Here is a 14,482-nt window from a genome sequence, read left to right on the forward strand (position 1 = left end):
ACTTTGGTTTAGATTGGTTTAGATCCATCGTAATAAACAACAACAATAAAATCGATTATATATATTATCATTCAACTAATTTTTAAGATAACTATTATAAAAATTAGTCATAAAAAATAAATTAATGCAAAATTGATAAACCTGTTTTTTATAAAGTAGTAGTCTTTTTTAATTTTGTTAGCTATAAAAAACTTAAAAATAGAATACAAATATTATTAATTAATGCTTTCATAATTGATATATTAAATTACCATGTATGAGTCACAAACTTATAGAATGATGATGGAAAATTAAGTGCTCCTTCCCAAATTATTTTTTATGTTACTTATTTCAAACACAATATGAGTAATGGATGTGAGCCTCTTGAATCAGATCATATATTTTCAATCAATAAAATAATAACAATAATAACAACAACTAACCATAGTGTCCCAACCTGGGTTAGTTCCTTAGATCTATCATATATTTTATACTGATTTTGTTAGAAAATAAGTAGAAATGATATTATTTGTCCAACAAGGGATTGTAATTGGGATATGTGAGAAAGAAGTATATGAAAATAAAGATGTGTTGCTGATTAGTGATATTAAAGACAGAAATTTTTTTTTTGGCTACTTCATATAAAAAGAAAGAAACTTGTAGTCAAACTTTTGAGTGCAATGGAAATTAATGTGATGGTTGAAGAACATGTTCACAGCAAACTTTGCATATCTTAAAACAAGGATCTGTTACTTATCAGGGACAAATGTTATGCAGCTTGTAATAATCCTTGGATGAGTCTGGAATGTGAAGGGTAGACTGAATAAGATTTAAGGTCTCATCACTTGTAGGCCTGTTTCAGTCCAAATCTTGATAGAACAGTGCATACAGGCATCACCAGCTAAAATGTGAATCAATTCTTTAAACCTCATTAGATGTATAAGTACCAGTCCACAGCCTTCTGCTCTTAGTGGATTTTGCTAGTTCTCCCTCTACTGAGAGCTTCAGAAAGAGCTAATATGTTATTCTATCTGAGACATTCTAAAACAACTGAAGATAGAAACATATGCAGTGATGATAATTTGCCATTGTGTTGGTTGTATCCACTGAGTTTATTTTATTGAGATGGAATGCCTTTCACAATGACAACAACAAACAGTTCATAGTAATATGAAACTCTGACAGGACAAAGTCAATTTCTGCACATTCAAATTTTTTGAAAAACAACAAAGATATGTCTCAACTAATTGATCGGATAATAGAATGGTGTCAGATATTCCTAATCTGAAACAAGTCACAAGCATTTCCTTCAATGAAAATAAGGGAGACACCGTAAATCGGCTGTGGATTTTGCAGTTATAGGGAGATATCAAAGTGAAGAGAAAATGGGAACACCTGGTAGAGTGGCACCTGCATCAACGATGAAGATATTTCCAGTTACATATTCAGATGAGTCATGGATCAGATAGCGGACGACTGATGTAATTGCCGGATCTGATGTACCAAATGTTCTCAAAGGGATTATCTTTGTTGCAACCTTATTGATCCACTTTTTCCGCATGAGGCTCTCTGTTATCTCAGATTTGAATATCCCAGGGCTTATTGAGTTCACTCTGATGTTATGGACTCCCATTTCCAAAGCCATAACCTTCAAATTACAACAACCTTGGGTGAATATTGAATACTGCAATTACTCTTTAGAACTTGAGATAAATTTAATTATATGCCAACAAAAAAACTGATGCGTGTTTACTTCCAATAAAATGTGTATTACTCAAGCATGAGTTATTTTTTCAATGTAAAGAGCTGAAACTCAGAGTAATTTTAGAAAGTCCATGTTGAGTTGGAAAGAGGGATGTGAAGAACCCATTCTTGCTAGAGTTAGTAATAGTACCTTAGTAATTGCATTAACACCTTCCTTTGAGACAGCATATGCTATGGCTCCAGGCAACTTCCCACGATTAAGACCAGAAATAGAAGAAATGTTGATCACAGTTCCTTTCAGCTTTGCATTAACCATCTGTTTGCATACATACTTGGTTACTAGCCATAAGCCAGTCAGATTAGTAGCAAAAGTGGCATTCCAGTCCTCTTCCGGCCAATCTAGTGGGGAGTAAACACCACCTGAGGCAAAATACACGAATCGGATGCAACAGAAAATAGATAGGCGTGAAAGTAGCTCACCACGAGGAGCAAGTTTAGAAATGTGCAGGTAACAAGAATCAAACAAGACATTGTTAGTTAAACATAGAAAAAACTAAATATGATCTGTGTAGGCCTTTCAATATATAATGTTTTTCCTGAGAGAGTGAGTTTCAATAAAATGATCATACACATATAAGCACACTATCTAATTAGATTCGTGAAAACAATGGGACATGGGCACCAAATGCCAGTATAAGTGCAATCAAGATTGAGTCACTATAAAAGTCCCCACAAACACCACTTTTTATTTTTGAGACATATATGAGCAGTATATGCACCTTTTTTTTCTTCACATTCTATTTCAGCCTTTTGCAATGAAATAGGATCATAACCTTTTTCTAAAAAGAAGGAAAAATAAAAAAGATACAAAGGCCCCCATGATTAGATTAAGAATCATAACATGTTACTGCTCCTTGTTCTGCTTCTCGATTATGCCAGTCTAACAACAATAATGACTGTTGATACGACATATTTTGGGCCCCGGACACGTCAAAGCTGACGCCACACGCCAAGTCAGAACCGTACCAAGAAGCTATTTCGTATGTCCCGTACTGAGAGCTCGGGGTGGTGCCATCTGACGCTACTTCGCACGTCCCGGGACGACGGCCGGTCAGAAATGTCGTCCCATCCCTCGAGGGTCAGCGGCCATGCCGAATCGACACGTACCGACCCTCGTGCAATAGTATAAAGCCCCTGACCGACCTCCAGCCAGAGAGAGAGAGACATAAAAAAACAATCCACCCCACACCGGCTTGCTCGTCGGAGGGGCCAAAGCCACGGATCCCCTAGCGAGGACCATTTTTTGTAAACGAATGACCACCCGCGAGCGGTGAGCATCTCAACCCAGGGGACGCCATCCACCGTGCAATGGAGAGCTGTCAATCGACCCAGATCCCGACCAACGCCAACCAGCACTCCTTCCCGAGGGCGCGGCCACCTCATCATCCAGCTCACTCTACAGAAAGCTCCCGACATCGACCCGCGGACCTAGCCGTGCTGACTCATCAGCCACGGTATATTTGTTCGCTAACAACTGTCATAGGTATTCCTCAACCTTGGCTAAATTAATCATCATCTATTCAAGAGTCCTCTCTTTTTCCCTTTTTAAGGAAAAGTTCATGGTTGAGCAGATACAATTCTTACGCTAAGGAATGTTAGGTAAGTAACAAGTGATTGGAAGATTAACAAAAATGAAACACTGATACGCGCTTAAGCCAAAGATTCTTAGTCTGAAACAGTACATTAGAAAATCTGCAAAAGCATAGAACACATAAAAATGCCTAATTTATGAAAAATCAATACAAGTATTATTGTGCAAAAATGAGTACTCTTAAATTAGTTCGAATGTCGACGATTGAAGCGTTGAGAGGAACCCCAGACGGCAAGTACCTCGAACCCCTGCATTGTTGATCAACGCATCGATGCGGCCGAAGGCGTCCCACGCCCTCTGGACCGCCGCCTCGATCACGGATCCCCCGGCGCTCACGTCGAGCTCAACGGCCACGGACCGCGCGGCGGAGCGGGCCGAGAAGGAGGAGGAAGGTGGCGGCAACGGCGAACCGGGGCCGTCGATCTCGTCGCAGAGGGATCGAAGGCGACCGATCCGGCGAGCGGTAGCGACGACCCTGCAGCCGGCGGCGGCGAGGTCGAGGCAGATCTCGCGGCCGATGCCGGAGGAGGCGCCGGTGACCATCACTACCTTGCCCTCGAGTCTCCGCCACGGCGGTCGATCCATCTCCTTGGAGTTCCGTTGATCACGTCAGCAACACAAATCTTATGGCATAGCGTTTCTTAATTCTGAATCTTTCTCGTTTGGTTTGTTGTTGAAGTAATATTTTTTATAATATGAGTTGTTATATATATATATATATATATATATATATATATATATATATATATATATATAAACGAGAAATAATACGAGACGTAAGTATTCGGGAAAAATCTGACACACTGTCGCACAACGAGACACGACGGCAGATCGCACGTGCGAATCCAACACGTGTCCGCGACATTGGGCCGGCACCGCCACTGCGGGTCCAACCGCGTCCACGCCGCGCTCCATCACCGTGCCCGCAAATACGACCAAGAAAACAAGAGCGCACGCAAGTTCTCCTTTTTGCCTCTCCTTTTCCTCTTCGAGTTTTAACCCCGTCTCTACTCGTTCCCTCTCTCTCTCTCTCCTCTCTCTCTCGCTTTTTGTTCCCGTCTCCCCATCTCTCTCCGCCAGCCCCCCTCCCAGATCTGGAAAGCTCTTGCCCAAAGGCCCTCCTCGGATCATTTCTCATCGCCCGGAGTCAATCCACTGGGGGAGTCCTATTGCGTATTAGATCTCGAAAGGTGCGTTAGCTGAGTTTTCCCCCTTACATTTTGGATCCAGGAGAACTCTGGAGTCGAGATCTATTCCCCCATGGTCTTCCTGGTCTCTTATCTGAGAGCATAGAAGCACATGTGAAATCTTCGGGTAGTTGTTCCTGCCGATTATTGAAGGTCGCTGGGACCTCAATAAGGAGCTGGAAGTTGCAAGCAGATAGCTTTTCTGTTGACTTGAGTCTGTGGCTGATTTATCTTTGTTTCATATAGGGGAACGGATGTTTTGGTGCCAACCATCTTCCTGAAACTTTGCCATCAAACAAGATTTGGACAGTAATTTGGAGTTGATTTTATGTGTAAACGCAGAAAACATTGATCTTTCTAAAGAATTTGTTTAAAGATCCGATTTTGGTTAGAGTGAGAAATACTCAGTAGCAGATCCTGCTTACACTTTAAAGTTCTATAAATTTGATCAAGATAGTGTACCTAAACAAGTGTTTTCTGTTGATCTCATTGCTAAAAGATCAATTTTTTCTGTAATTATTAGGGAAAGGGGATTGTTGTAAGTCATTTATACACAATTTGGTGGTATAGAGTAGGCATTCTTCGAGGACTATCCTTTGGGATTGCCTTTTGACTGCTCCAATAATGTGGAAATTGAAGCAATTCATGCCTAAGGAACCTAACAGCCTCGAAGGTCGCATGGTTGAGGTTGGAAACTTAAAGTTGCAAGTCCGTAACGTGATCGCTGAAGGGGGCTTCTCTTGTGTCTACCTTGCTCGTGATGCTGTTAACCCATCCAAACAATATGCCCTTAAGCACATGATTTGTCAAGATGAGGAGTCGTTGGGTCTGGCAATGAAGGAGATCTCGGTGATGAAAATGCTAAAAGGCCATCCAAATGTGGTTGTGCTAATCGCACACACTATCTTGGACATGGGCCGGGTGAAGGAGGTGCTGCTTGTGATGGAATTCTGTGAGAAGTCGTTGGTCGCAGTGCTGGAGAACAGAGGAGCTGGTTACTTTGAAGAGAAGCAAATTCTTTTGATTTTCCGGGATGTATGCAATGCTGTTTTTTCCATGCATTGTCAGTCACCACCTATCGCTCATAGGTATGTTTATCTTGTGATTCTCATGTCTTTCATTTTAACTAATGTTCTCCTTTCCATTTTTTTCTGAATTATGGAACTCTAAAACCAAGATATTTATATATGGTTACCATGTTATGTTGTTCTGTCTCTATACCACTTGCTCTATGAAGTATCACATGACAAAACTGCGATGGTTTTACTTGCCTACATGTATATCTATGTACATATATACATGTGCAAACATATATGAATCATTTTTATAATTTAGTTGATCATATTAAAGCAGGAAAGTATCTCTATGATAATATTATCTGAAATCATGAGGATGAAATTGAAATCCAATTCCCCTTGATATGAGAAATAAATGCTATGTTTGGGTTCTCTCTTCTGAACTTGTGATCGCTTGGTTCCTTGCATCACCAGAGATCTAAAAGCTGAAAATGTTCTGCTTGGAGCTGATGGAGCTTGGAAGTTGTGTGACTTTGGTAGCACCTCGACCAATCACAAGTGCTTCGACAGGCCTGAGGAGATGGGTATTGAAGAAGACAATATTAGGAAGCACACTACTCCTGCTTATAGAGCCCCTGAGGTTTATCCTATGAACTTATTATTATAGTTCAAATTTTTTTCTACCTCCTTAATGTCTTTTCTGGAAAATTTAAAGTACTAATTTTCCTGCAGTTTCTTACTTACAGATGTGGGATCTGTACAGAAGGGAAGTTATCAGTGAGAAAGTAGACATTTGGGTATGCAAGCTAATATATCAACTGCTATGTGTCTTTTACTATTAAGGTTTTCTTTTACGACAAGGTTTTCTGAGTTTGTCCGTCAGAGCTAAAGCAATAACTGTCTCCATCAGCTATTTCATCATTTAATTACAGTTCAGTTTTAAAAAAAAAGGATGATATCTGAAATTAGAACTTCAAGTGTACAATGAGAAGAATACTTGTACTATATATGCATCTTAAAATTTTAAATTCCTAGCAGATTCTAGAGCTGAAATTTTCTTCTACAAATTTTCTGCAGGCTCTTGGATGTCTTTTGTACAGAATCTGCTACTTCAAATCTGCATTTGATGGTGAATCAAAACTTCAGATACTTAATGGAAATTACCGTATCCCAGACTTACCGAAGTATGGCAATTCTGTTACCAAACTGATCAAGGACATGCTTCAAGCCTCTCCAGAATCCAGACCCGACATAACACAGGCAAGCGCATTGCTCATTAACCATTTGTCTCTGTAAATCTATGTTCATATTTAATGACGGCATGTGCCATAGCTTAAGATGCGAGAAAGCTGACTCTCTTTTACTTTGCCCGAATAATTTCCTATCACAGTTGTGGTTCCGGGTGAATGAACTATTGCCTGTGGAGTTGCAAAATGACTTACCTGTTAGCTCTACATCTGCCTCAACTGCAGGAATGCGATCTAGCCCATCAGGTTTACAAGATGATGGTAAGAATATTTTAATTATTTGCTGAACTCTTGCTTACAAATGGTCATTAATATGTTGTGTATAAAATAAGGTAAATAAAAAGAATTCTGCAACAAATAGATCCATACTCTACTATAGCATAGGTTAAACTTCTATATGAGAAACAAACCATATGGACATAGACATATACTTTGTCTTGCTGTGCTGACTTTAGATCATTAAAATACTTGTGTAAATATTCCTAATGCTTCTGGGTGATCTACAACTATTTCTCCCTTGTGGAACCAACATTTGCATAATTTAACATTCCAAGATGGGTTTGCAGTAGCTCAAAGGAGGACCAATTTGGTGCCTCGTAGGAGCCCTCCACCTCCACCGGCTAAAGAAAATGCACAGAATATATCACCTCCAGAGACTCAGAACTCCAGATCCTCCTGGAGCGCTTCAGTGGGTGGCGGAAGTGGGGGTCCCTTGGGTGCATTTTGGTCCACACAGTATGCCCAGGATTCACAGATATCAGAGGATAAAGGACCTGTGTTTGATGAGGAGCCTATCAACCGATCAAAATCCAAACACAATCCAACAAACCACTCCAGGGAACACCGAGCCAGAACTCCACCTAGGCACTCTGTCAAGAGTCCTGAAGTTGGTTCCAGTGAGGATTTTGAGATAAGATTCTCTCCCAATGGATCTGAATATGGTCCAGAGAAAACTAAAGTATCCAATCATCAAACCAAAAGTATTTACCAGGATCAGGCATTCAACACATTCGTGGCTGAGTTTGATACAAGTAAGTTCAATTCTGGGAATGCTGTTAGCAGCGCAAGTGATAAGCATAGATCAGTGGAGAAAGAGTTGGAAGAGGAATTGAGTAGGCTGAAGCAGGAGCTAAAGCAGGTTAACGGGGAGAAGGAAGAAATGACATCTAAATGTGAAAAGTTGTCCGCCATCTGCCGCTCCCAGAGGCAGGAAATCCAGGAGCTGAAGCGTGCTGTTGCTGCAGCAAGCCCCTCACCCCCAAACAAAGAGTCCAAGCCTCAAATCTCTCCCGGAAGCTCACAGTCAGATACGCCAGTATTATTTTTTGCTCCCTGCTAAATTATCATGTTTTGTTGATATAATTTACATTAAAGCAACTGTAAACTGTGATCTTTTGCAGCCTAGGGAGAAGATAGAGGGAAACTTGCCCGAACTCCAGCGTGGGTTATTTCCAAATAATCCTTCTACACCTAGTCCAGATCCTAAGCCATGGTCTGCTTTTGGTGACACAATGGTCCAGGAAACACCCAAGAGCAGTCATCCAAAATCAGTCAGGACAATCCGTGGAACCAACAGCAACAGGAATAATATCAAACAGACCAGTGCGAGTTCAGCAGATGAGCCATGGGGCTTTGATCAGGACAGTTTCAGGGCAGACTCTCATAGCTCACAAGTACCTAAACCATCATTTGAAGGGAACACTTCGCAGCGGTTTGGTGGTGGCGGTGGCAAAGTTAAGGCAGTAGAGACCAACCGCCCATCTGGATGGACTGGATTCTAGTTTCCATGACCAAGCCAAGATTACAAAATGTTACTGGCAACAAACACAATAAAGCTTGTGATTTTGTTGGGCATGGCTGGCAATTACCTCCTTTTATGGAAGAGTCATTCAGACATGGCCATGGTGCAGCATTCATGGACATTTAAGGTATTCCCTGGTGTTCTTTGGTCCTTGTCCTTGATTGTAAGGTGCTTGGGTTCCTCCATTAGATAATAGGTGACCATCCATCTTGTTTGAATTTGTATCCAGTGACAAACTACAAGTTACTTTACAGTAATCATAAATGTGATTTGGTCCATTACCTTGTGAGCAATGATGGTATGTTTGTCATAGTTTACACATGTATTACTAGCAAGACATTTAATTTATATTCTTTCTTTTCTAAAGCTTCATCCAATGCCATAAACTTATGCCAATGGGTATAATTTTCTTTCTTTTTCTTTTATGAACATTTATTTTGATGCATCCAAAGGTGGTATGAGACCCCACAATATTTATATTGCGAACTCCACAATTTTTTAGGCGTTCAATGCACAAAACAATTCCCTTCTTCACAGTGGTAAAGATTACCTCAATCTCATTTCAAATCTTCTGGGAAGAAGTTAACTGGGAGACATATTATTCTAAAGGAAACATTGTTGGGTATAACAGCTCAAGGTACAGACTGCATAGAATTAGAGTACCACGCAACATGAAATAGAACTGCTCTAACCGCAGTCAAAATCTGTGGAGATTTAGCAGGCTATTGTGGTTAATCTCCCAACTTCTGATACGTGTTTGTGCATTAACCTTCAGGCTGAGTGAGCTCCATTATGACCCATTTCAGCTCTGCTGAATATATATTCAGATGCAAACTCTTCATTTTGACATTTTGGATACATAGAAACAAATGAATCTTTTGGAGTAGACAAAGACACCAAACATGCCACTACAAATCAAGCAAGCATGAAAAAACTAGCAGCAAAGATATCAGATCTAATAGTTCGAGGAAAGAACAACCATTACTCTCTAAATTAAAGAAAGCTACGATATCTGTCTCAGCTAGTGGCAAAATCAAACAAATTATGCTAGAGGATCACTGTTGCCAGTGCTAGAAGAACACCTAGTGCTATTAACACAATCATCTCATCACCTGAACAGCCCACAAAATTTTCATCAACATCAGATTGGACTTAAAAGAGAGACAAAAAGGCAACTCATGCAGATTTTGGCTTGATTCTCTTCACCCTTGAGTACAGGAAAACTCCACCAAGTGCCACGCCAGTTCCTATAATGGAAGAGTTTAATTACCAAGGCATAAATGGTTCAAGTGGCACGAAAAGAGTATTTGATGATCTTCCAAGTCACGAAAAGGAGTTACCAAGAGCGTTGATGGGAGAAACTGGTGTCCTGAAAAAGAGTACTGAGGTCACAATGACTACCACCCTCTTCACACAGTTACCAACAGAGTGGGTTACAGGTGATACCCTTGCCAATATCATGTAGGAAACCTGATAGACCAATTCAAGTTTATGAAATAACAATTGAGAAGAATAAGAGAAATTTCAACAGGAAAGCTGATGTAATATAAGCGAATTATTGGCTCTGCACTGAGAAAAATCAACTAATTTTTCACAAAGTTGAATACATACTTCAACATTCTTTTTGTGGGTCCTGCACGTGGACATATTTCCAATGTTTTTCTACAACAAAATGAATTTAATGTTTTTTCCTGACATTTCCAAGCATGTATTTAAATAACAGGAACAACAAACCATTGTTTTGATTCAAAACATTTTGTTTTATTAAGCATAAATGTAACAAAAATTAATTTCTTTCCCCATTTTCCAGAAAAATAAACTACTTTTTCTTTGCAATTACACACACAAAAATTGTACATCCTAAGAAAGAAATAAGCATCCTAAACATATAGGAACCACCATCCAACAATTAATGATCAGAGCCATTCTTCTATAAGAAGTGGAGGCAGATGTTAGGTCATAGAAGTTACTTCCAGAGAAGAGTATAAAGATTGTCTGTGATGGCTAATCAAGCCTTCCAATACGGAAATAGATATCCTGACCATTGTCTTATTCAAATATCAGGAATAATTTCAAGAGCCAAATAAACTTGAGTAGAAGTAGATAGCTTCTGTAAAGCAAACATATTAATGCAAGAATGACAAAAAGATTTAGAAATATCAGACCTGTTGATATGCATGAAAACACAGACCAGCAATGAGTGATCTCAAGTATATCTGTTTAAGATTCAGACCCTAGCACACCAACAAAGCAAGAATAAGTGCAAATTATTTATGAACATCATTATGGATAGAAAGGTATACACATGAAAAAAACTAATTGACTCGTCATACTTACAGCAGACTCCAAATACGTAGGAGTAATCTTGATGCCTTCAACAAACAGAGTCACAGGTGCTAGTAGGAAAAATGACATGATTGTTATTATTGAGAACAGATTGATGTTGTCTAGAGATTCCTGCCAAAAAAAAAAAGCTGCTGAAAATTATACCTACAAGCATAACAATTTCTTAGAGCAGAATCAGTTTACCAGAGTCACCTTCATCTTTAAAAGATATAGAAAGACAAGATAATAATGGTAGACAAATGTATCGCATGAAGCAAATAAATTCATTTTCACAGAAACAAATATAACCTCTTTCTTAACCATGACTTTCTTGCTGAGAACATTGCGGGATTGGAATGTCAGGTTGGAAGCCATTGCACTCCAAAATCCAGCCCTGTTTGTGACAGAGGAGGGACTTAGAAACACAAACATGAGAAAACTGAAATTAGCAAAATTAATTAGTGGATAGGGGTGAGTGGGCATGAATTTTATCTATAATTAAGTCTTAGCTTATGAGTTTTTAGTGCTAACTTCTGCTGATAAGACCACCAATATCAGTACTAATTATAAAAGCCAACAAAACTGAGATATCAGTTGGCATTTATAGATCAGATCTACAATCACCAATTTTTCATTCATCTACTCTTTTCTGAGTAGATAATTAAACCAATGGGAGAAAAAAGAAACAATCTTGTGTTTTTCAATGTTTGCACAGTATTTAGACATCTTATCCCAGACATATTACATTATTTAACTTAGTAGAGTCTTTACAATTTGGCCAAGAAATTCTGATATCTTGGTCTTACTCACTTCTGAGATAAATGAGACATTTGAGAAGATTGAAGAGGGAGAGACTGGAAAAAGGCCTAAATGCATACTGATATTTCATTAAACAGACTAGTTAATCTTTTTTTATTATCAATGACTTACCAATTAAAAGAAGCTTCAGTCAATGATGCCAAGGCTACACCACCAACAATTGGCATTAGAGACAGTATAACCCAGATAGTAGGCACCTGCATCCAAATCCAGTAAAAGATTATTGATATAAAGCAAACTATCACAACTCTGAAGATGCAGATTGTAGTTTAAAGGATGGAGATTATAGTTTAAGAGCCAATGATCCAAAAATCGAAGGTTCTATGTGCTTCGACTTTTTATTTCTTTTTGAAGAGTCTTGCACATAGAGTCTATCTATGTGCTTCAACTTTTTATTTCTTTTTAAAGAGTCTTGCACATAGAGTCTATTCGTATTACACCAGAGTATGGAAGTCGTAACAAGGAATTAAGTGCATTAAAAAAAGGATGTTAGACCACTATTTTCTAAAGCACATGATCATCATATATTATTTTCAGGATAAGAGAGGTCACAAGATAGAGAGGCTAATTCACCTACTAATTGTAAGGTTCCCTTATCCTGATAAAAAATAAAAAAAAAAACTATTAAAATTTACCTCTCCTAAGAACAGGGCGGAAAGGAGTACTGAGAAAAAAGGCTCCATGGCTTTTATTGTGTGCGTGAATGAAACAGCAACTCTCCCAAGACTCATGTTAGTGAATAGGTTGCCCATTGTGTGAACAAGAGCCAATGGTAAGATTGCGGCGAGCTGAAAGAAAAACAGGTAACTTATATAATTAATGAAAGTATTGCACATTTCATGATTAACCGATGTGCTATTTGCTCATAAATGTAGAGATAAGCATCATAGCTTGATACCTGCATAGGAGAAATCTTAGGACGCTTGTAAAGATTAGTGGTCCACATAAATAGGACAAGGAATGTTCCAATGGAAAACTGAAGCAGCGTGATGGTTAGTGGGAATTGAAAAACCTTAAGAACCTGCAATAAGGTAGGACAGTGTCTTACTCTCCCATTTATATAACATCATTCTGCATACACGAAACCAAAATAATCCAATGTCTATATATAAGCAGAGAAAACCTTTCACATAAATCTTAGGGAAAGAATGGCAATACCTAACCTGGCATGACAAGAGCCAAACAGAAGTTATATACGCTCTGGAAGCATTGCTGTAAATGAAATTAAAGTTCTTTCACTTTCCACTAAAAAGAGTCGTGCTAAAAACCACATAAGCAAGAGAATATGTAGCTTTCTCCAGCATTACATTTCTAATGATCCAGAGGATCTCTTGTAGAAACAATCACTCACCATGATATAAGTTTGATACCCATTGTGACCACAGTATAATATAAAGTTCCACAAAACAGTAGTAGTGCATTCTTAAATATAAGAGTTTGATAGTACAAATAAACCTCACTCTTTAGTGATTGCATAAGCATCTAAGGAAAGCATAAAGGGCACTTCAACAAGCTCTGTGTCAACATTCAAGGACGAACAAGGTAACATTCATGAACTGCAAACAGCAAGAGCTTACAAATCATCAGTTGTGCAAGCAATTAAAAGAAAAAGAAAACCTATTATTGAGGTTTTTCTAAAGCTTATAGTCAAAGGCGAACATTCTGCAAAAAGGTGTGGAAACTGCGCAAGATTAGATTTTCTTTTTCCGATCCAAAAGCAAAGTACACGGATTAGTTCACAAGGACTAGCGCAAGTAGGGAGGAGGAAAGGGGAGGCAGGGATACCTGCTTGTTATATATGTTGAAGTAGATGTTGAAGAGGTACCAGAGGCCGAACAAGGACCCAAGCAGCAGCGTCTGAAGCAGGTCTCCTCCGGGGGCAGCCTCCTTGTCAGAGCCCCCGCCGGTGCTTTCGGGGACGGAGCTCGCCCGGACAGTGAGACCCCCCTTGTCCCGCCTCCTCTGTTCCCAGTCCGACGCGAGAAACGGGGCGGAGACCCAAGAGGCCCCGCTGCCGTGACACCGACCAGTAGAGCGGGCATGGATCTGGAAGGATGCGGCACAGAAGGGAGCGGCGGCGGCGAGGCCGAGGGATCTCCCGGGAAGGCCACGGACGAGGAGGCAAGAGGCGGGGGTAAGAGAGAGAGGGGCAACGGCTGCCGCGCTCTGCATCTCGGGAAGCTACGTCGCTCTACTCCTCCTCCCCACCTCGTCCACTGCCCCGCGCGACGGAGAAACCAATGGCGGCGGTGGCAGCAGAGCGCTGGCTTGTCTGCTATTGGCTATCTTCCTCCACATTGTGAGCTGAAAACAGAAACAGAAACAGAAACAGAAACAAAACAAAACAAAAACACGACAGCAACACGAGTGTTGTCGATGCACGATGGGGCACATCTTACCCATACTTCCACACGGGTCGGACCCACAAAACAAAGGAAGAGGTTAGGATCGGATTACGTCGCACGTAAGGCAGCTTAACGAACTCGGAGAACGTGTAGTGGTTGGGAGATATCCGGCGAAGCCCACGGCGAGCAATTCGATGGCTCTCCTTCTCTTCTTCCGCTACAAAAGAGGCGAGTCAGCGAAGTCTCAACGCCTTCTCCGCCTCTGGCGGTGACGATGCAGCAAAGAAATGGTCAACCAGTTACCATTCAGGCCGTCAACACCTTCCGCTCCCCTATATTACTCCCCCTCGCCTCTGCCTTCCTCCCTCAATCCTTCTTTCCTTCGGCTTTCCCACCTCCGCAATAAAG

The 14,482-nt window shown here is 40.2% G+C and overlaps 3 protein-coding genes across 4 annotated transcripts; 1 reads left to right on the forward strand and 2 right to left on the reverse strand.

Moving 5' to 3' along the window:
- Positions 1-1,163: 1,163 nt before the first annotated feature.
- Positions 1,164-4,001, reverse strand: LOC135581165 (uncharacterized). The gene is made up of 3 exons (XM_065143208.1): positions 3,574-4,001; positions 1,874-2,103; positions 1,164-1,627 (listed from the first exon to the last, which is right to left on the reverse strand). Exons 1-3 carry the CDS (start codon positions 3,917-3,919, stop codon positions 1,349-1,351), a joined length of 855 nt encoding a protein of 284 aa, XP_064999280.1. The 5' UTR covers positions 3,920-4,001; the 3' UTR covers positions 1,164-1,348.
- A 299-nt stretch (positions 4,002-4,300) lies between these two features.
- On the forward strand, positions 4,301-8,951 carry LOC135633572 (uncharacterized). Of its 2 annotated transcripts, none has more exons than XM_065143176.1 (8): positions 4,301-4,524; positions 4,768-5,609; positions 6,012-6,177; positions 6,284-6,334; positions 6,615-6,797; positions 6,928-7,045; positions 7,351-8,099; positions 8,185-8,951. In XM_065143176.1, exons 2-8 carry the CDS (start codon positions 5,146-5,148, stop codon positions 8,563-8,565), a joined length of 2,112 nt encoding a protein of 703 aa, XP_064999248.1. In that variant the 5' UTR covers positions 4,301-4,524; positions 4,768-5,145; the 3' UTR covers positions 8,566-8,951. The 2 variants fall into 2 exon arrangements, with proteins under 2 accessions (XP_064999248.1, XP_064999253.1); XM_065143181.1 differs by having other exon boundaries at positions 5,045-5,609.
- A 560-nt stretch (positions 8,952-9,511) lies between these two features.
- Positions 9,512-14,220, reverse strand: LOC135633579 (phosphoenolpyruvate/phosphate translocator 1, chloroplastic-like). The gene is made up of 9 exons (XM_065143194.1): positions 13,515-14,220; positions 12,628-12,750; positions 12,365-12,517; positions 11,841-11,926; positions 11,220-11,304; positions 10,923-11,042; positions 10,751-10,819; positions 9,926-10,055; positions 9,512-9,832 (listed from the first exon to the last, which is right to left on the reverse strand). The coding sequence occupies exons 1-9, from the start codon at positions 13,899-13,901 to the stop codon at positions 9,762-9,764; spliced, it is 1,224 nt and encodes a 407-aa protein (XP_064999266.1). The 5' UTR covers positions 13,902-14,220; the 3' UTR covers positions 9,512-9,761.
- Positions 14,221-14,482: the final 262 nt, after the last annotated feature.

This window comes from Musa acuminata, chromosome BXJ1-3 (genome assembly GCF_036884655.1).
Source record: "Musa acuminata AAA Group cultivar baxijiao chromosome BXJ1-3, Cavendish_Baxijiao_AAA, whole genome shotgun sequence".
NCBI lineage: Eukaryota > Viridiplantae > Streptophyta > Magnoliopsida > Zingiberales > Musaceae > Musa > Musa acuminata.

What these genes read in the sequence shown, in the direction of transcription:
- LOC135581165 (XM_065143208.1), bottom strand. Translation starts at nt 3,919, where the DNA reads ATGGATCGACCGCCGTGGCGGAGACTCGAGGGCAAGGTAGTGATGGTC. An exon ending in CAACAATGCAGGGGTTCGAG is followed by an intron (nt 2,104 to 3,573) that starts GTACTTGCCGTC and finishes ATTTTGCCTCAG; the next exon opens with GTGGTGTTTACTCCCCACTA. An exon ending in GTGTTAATGCAATTACTAAG is followed by an intron (nt 1,628 to 1,873) that starts GTACTATTACTA and finishes TGTAATTTGAAG; the next exon opens with GTTATGGCTTTGGAAATGGG.
- LOC135633579 (XM_065143194.1), bottom strand. Translation starts at nt 13,901, where the DNA reads ATGCAGAGCGCGGCAGCCGTTGCCCCTCTCTCTCTTACCCCCGCCTCT. An exon ending in ACTGAAGCTTCTTTTAATTG is followed by an intron (nt 11,305 to 11,840) that starts GTAAGTCATTGA and finishes TGTCACAAACAG; the next exon opens with GGCTGGATTTTGGAGTGCAA. An exon ending in CTACGTATTTGGAGTCTGCT is followed by an intron (nt 10,820 to 10,922) that starts GTAAGTATGACG and finishes TTGGTGTGCTAG; the next exon opens with GGTCTGAATCTTAAACAGAT.
- LOC135633572 (XM_065143176.1), top strand. Translation starts at nt 5,146, where the DNA reads ATGTGGAAATTGAAGCAATTCATGCCTAAGGAACCTAACAGCCTCGAA. An exon ending in TCACCACCTATCGCTCATAG is followed by an intron (nt 5,610 to 6,011) that starts GTATGTTTATCT and finishes TTGCATCACCAG; the next exon opens with AGATCTAAAAGCTGAAAATG. An exon ending in CCAGACCCGACATAACACAG is followed by an intron (nt 6,798 to 6,927) that starts GCAAGCGCATTG and finishes TTCCTATCACAG; the next exon opens with TTGTGGTTCCGGGTGAATGA.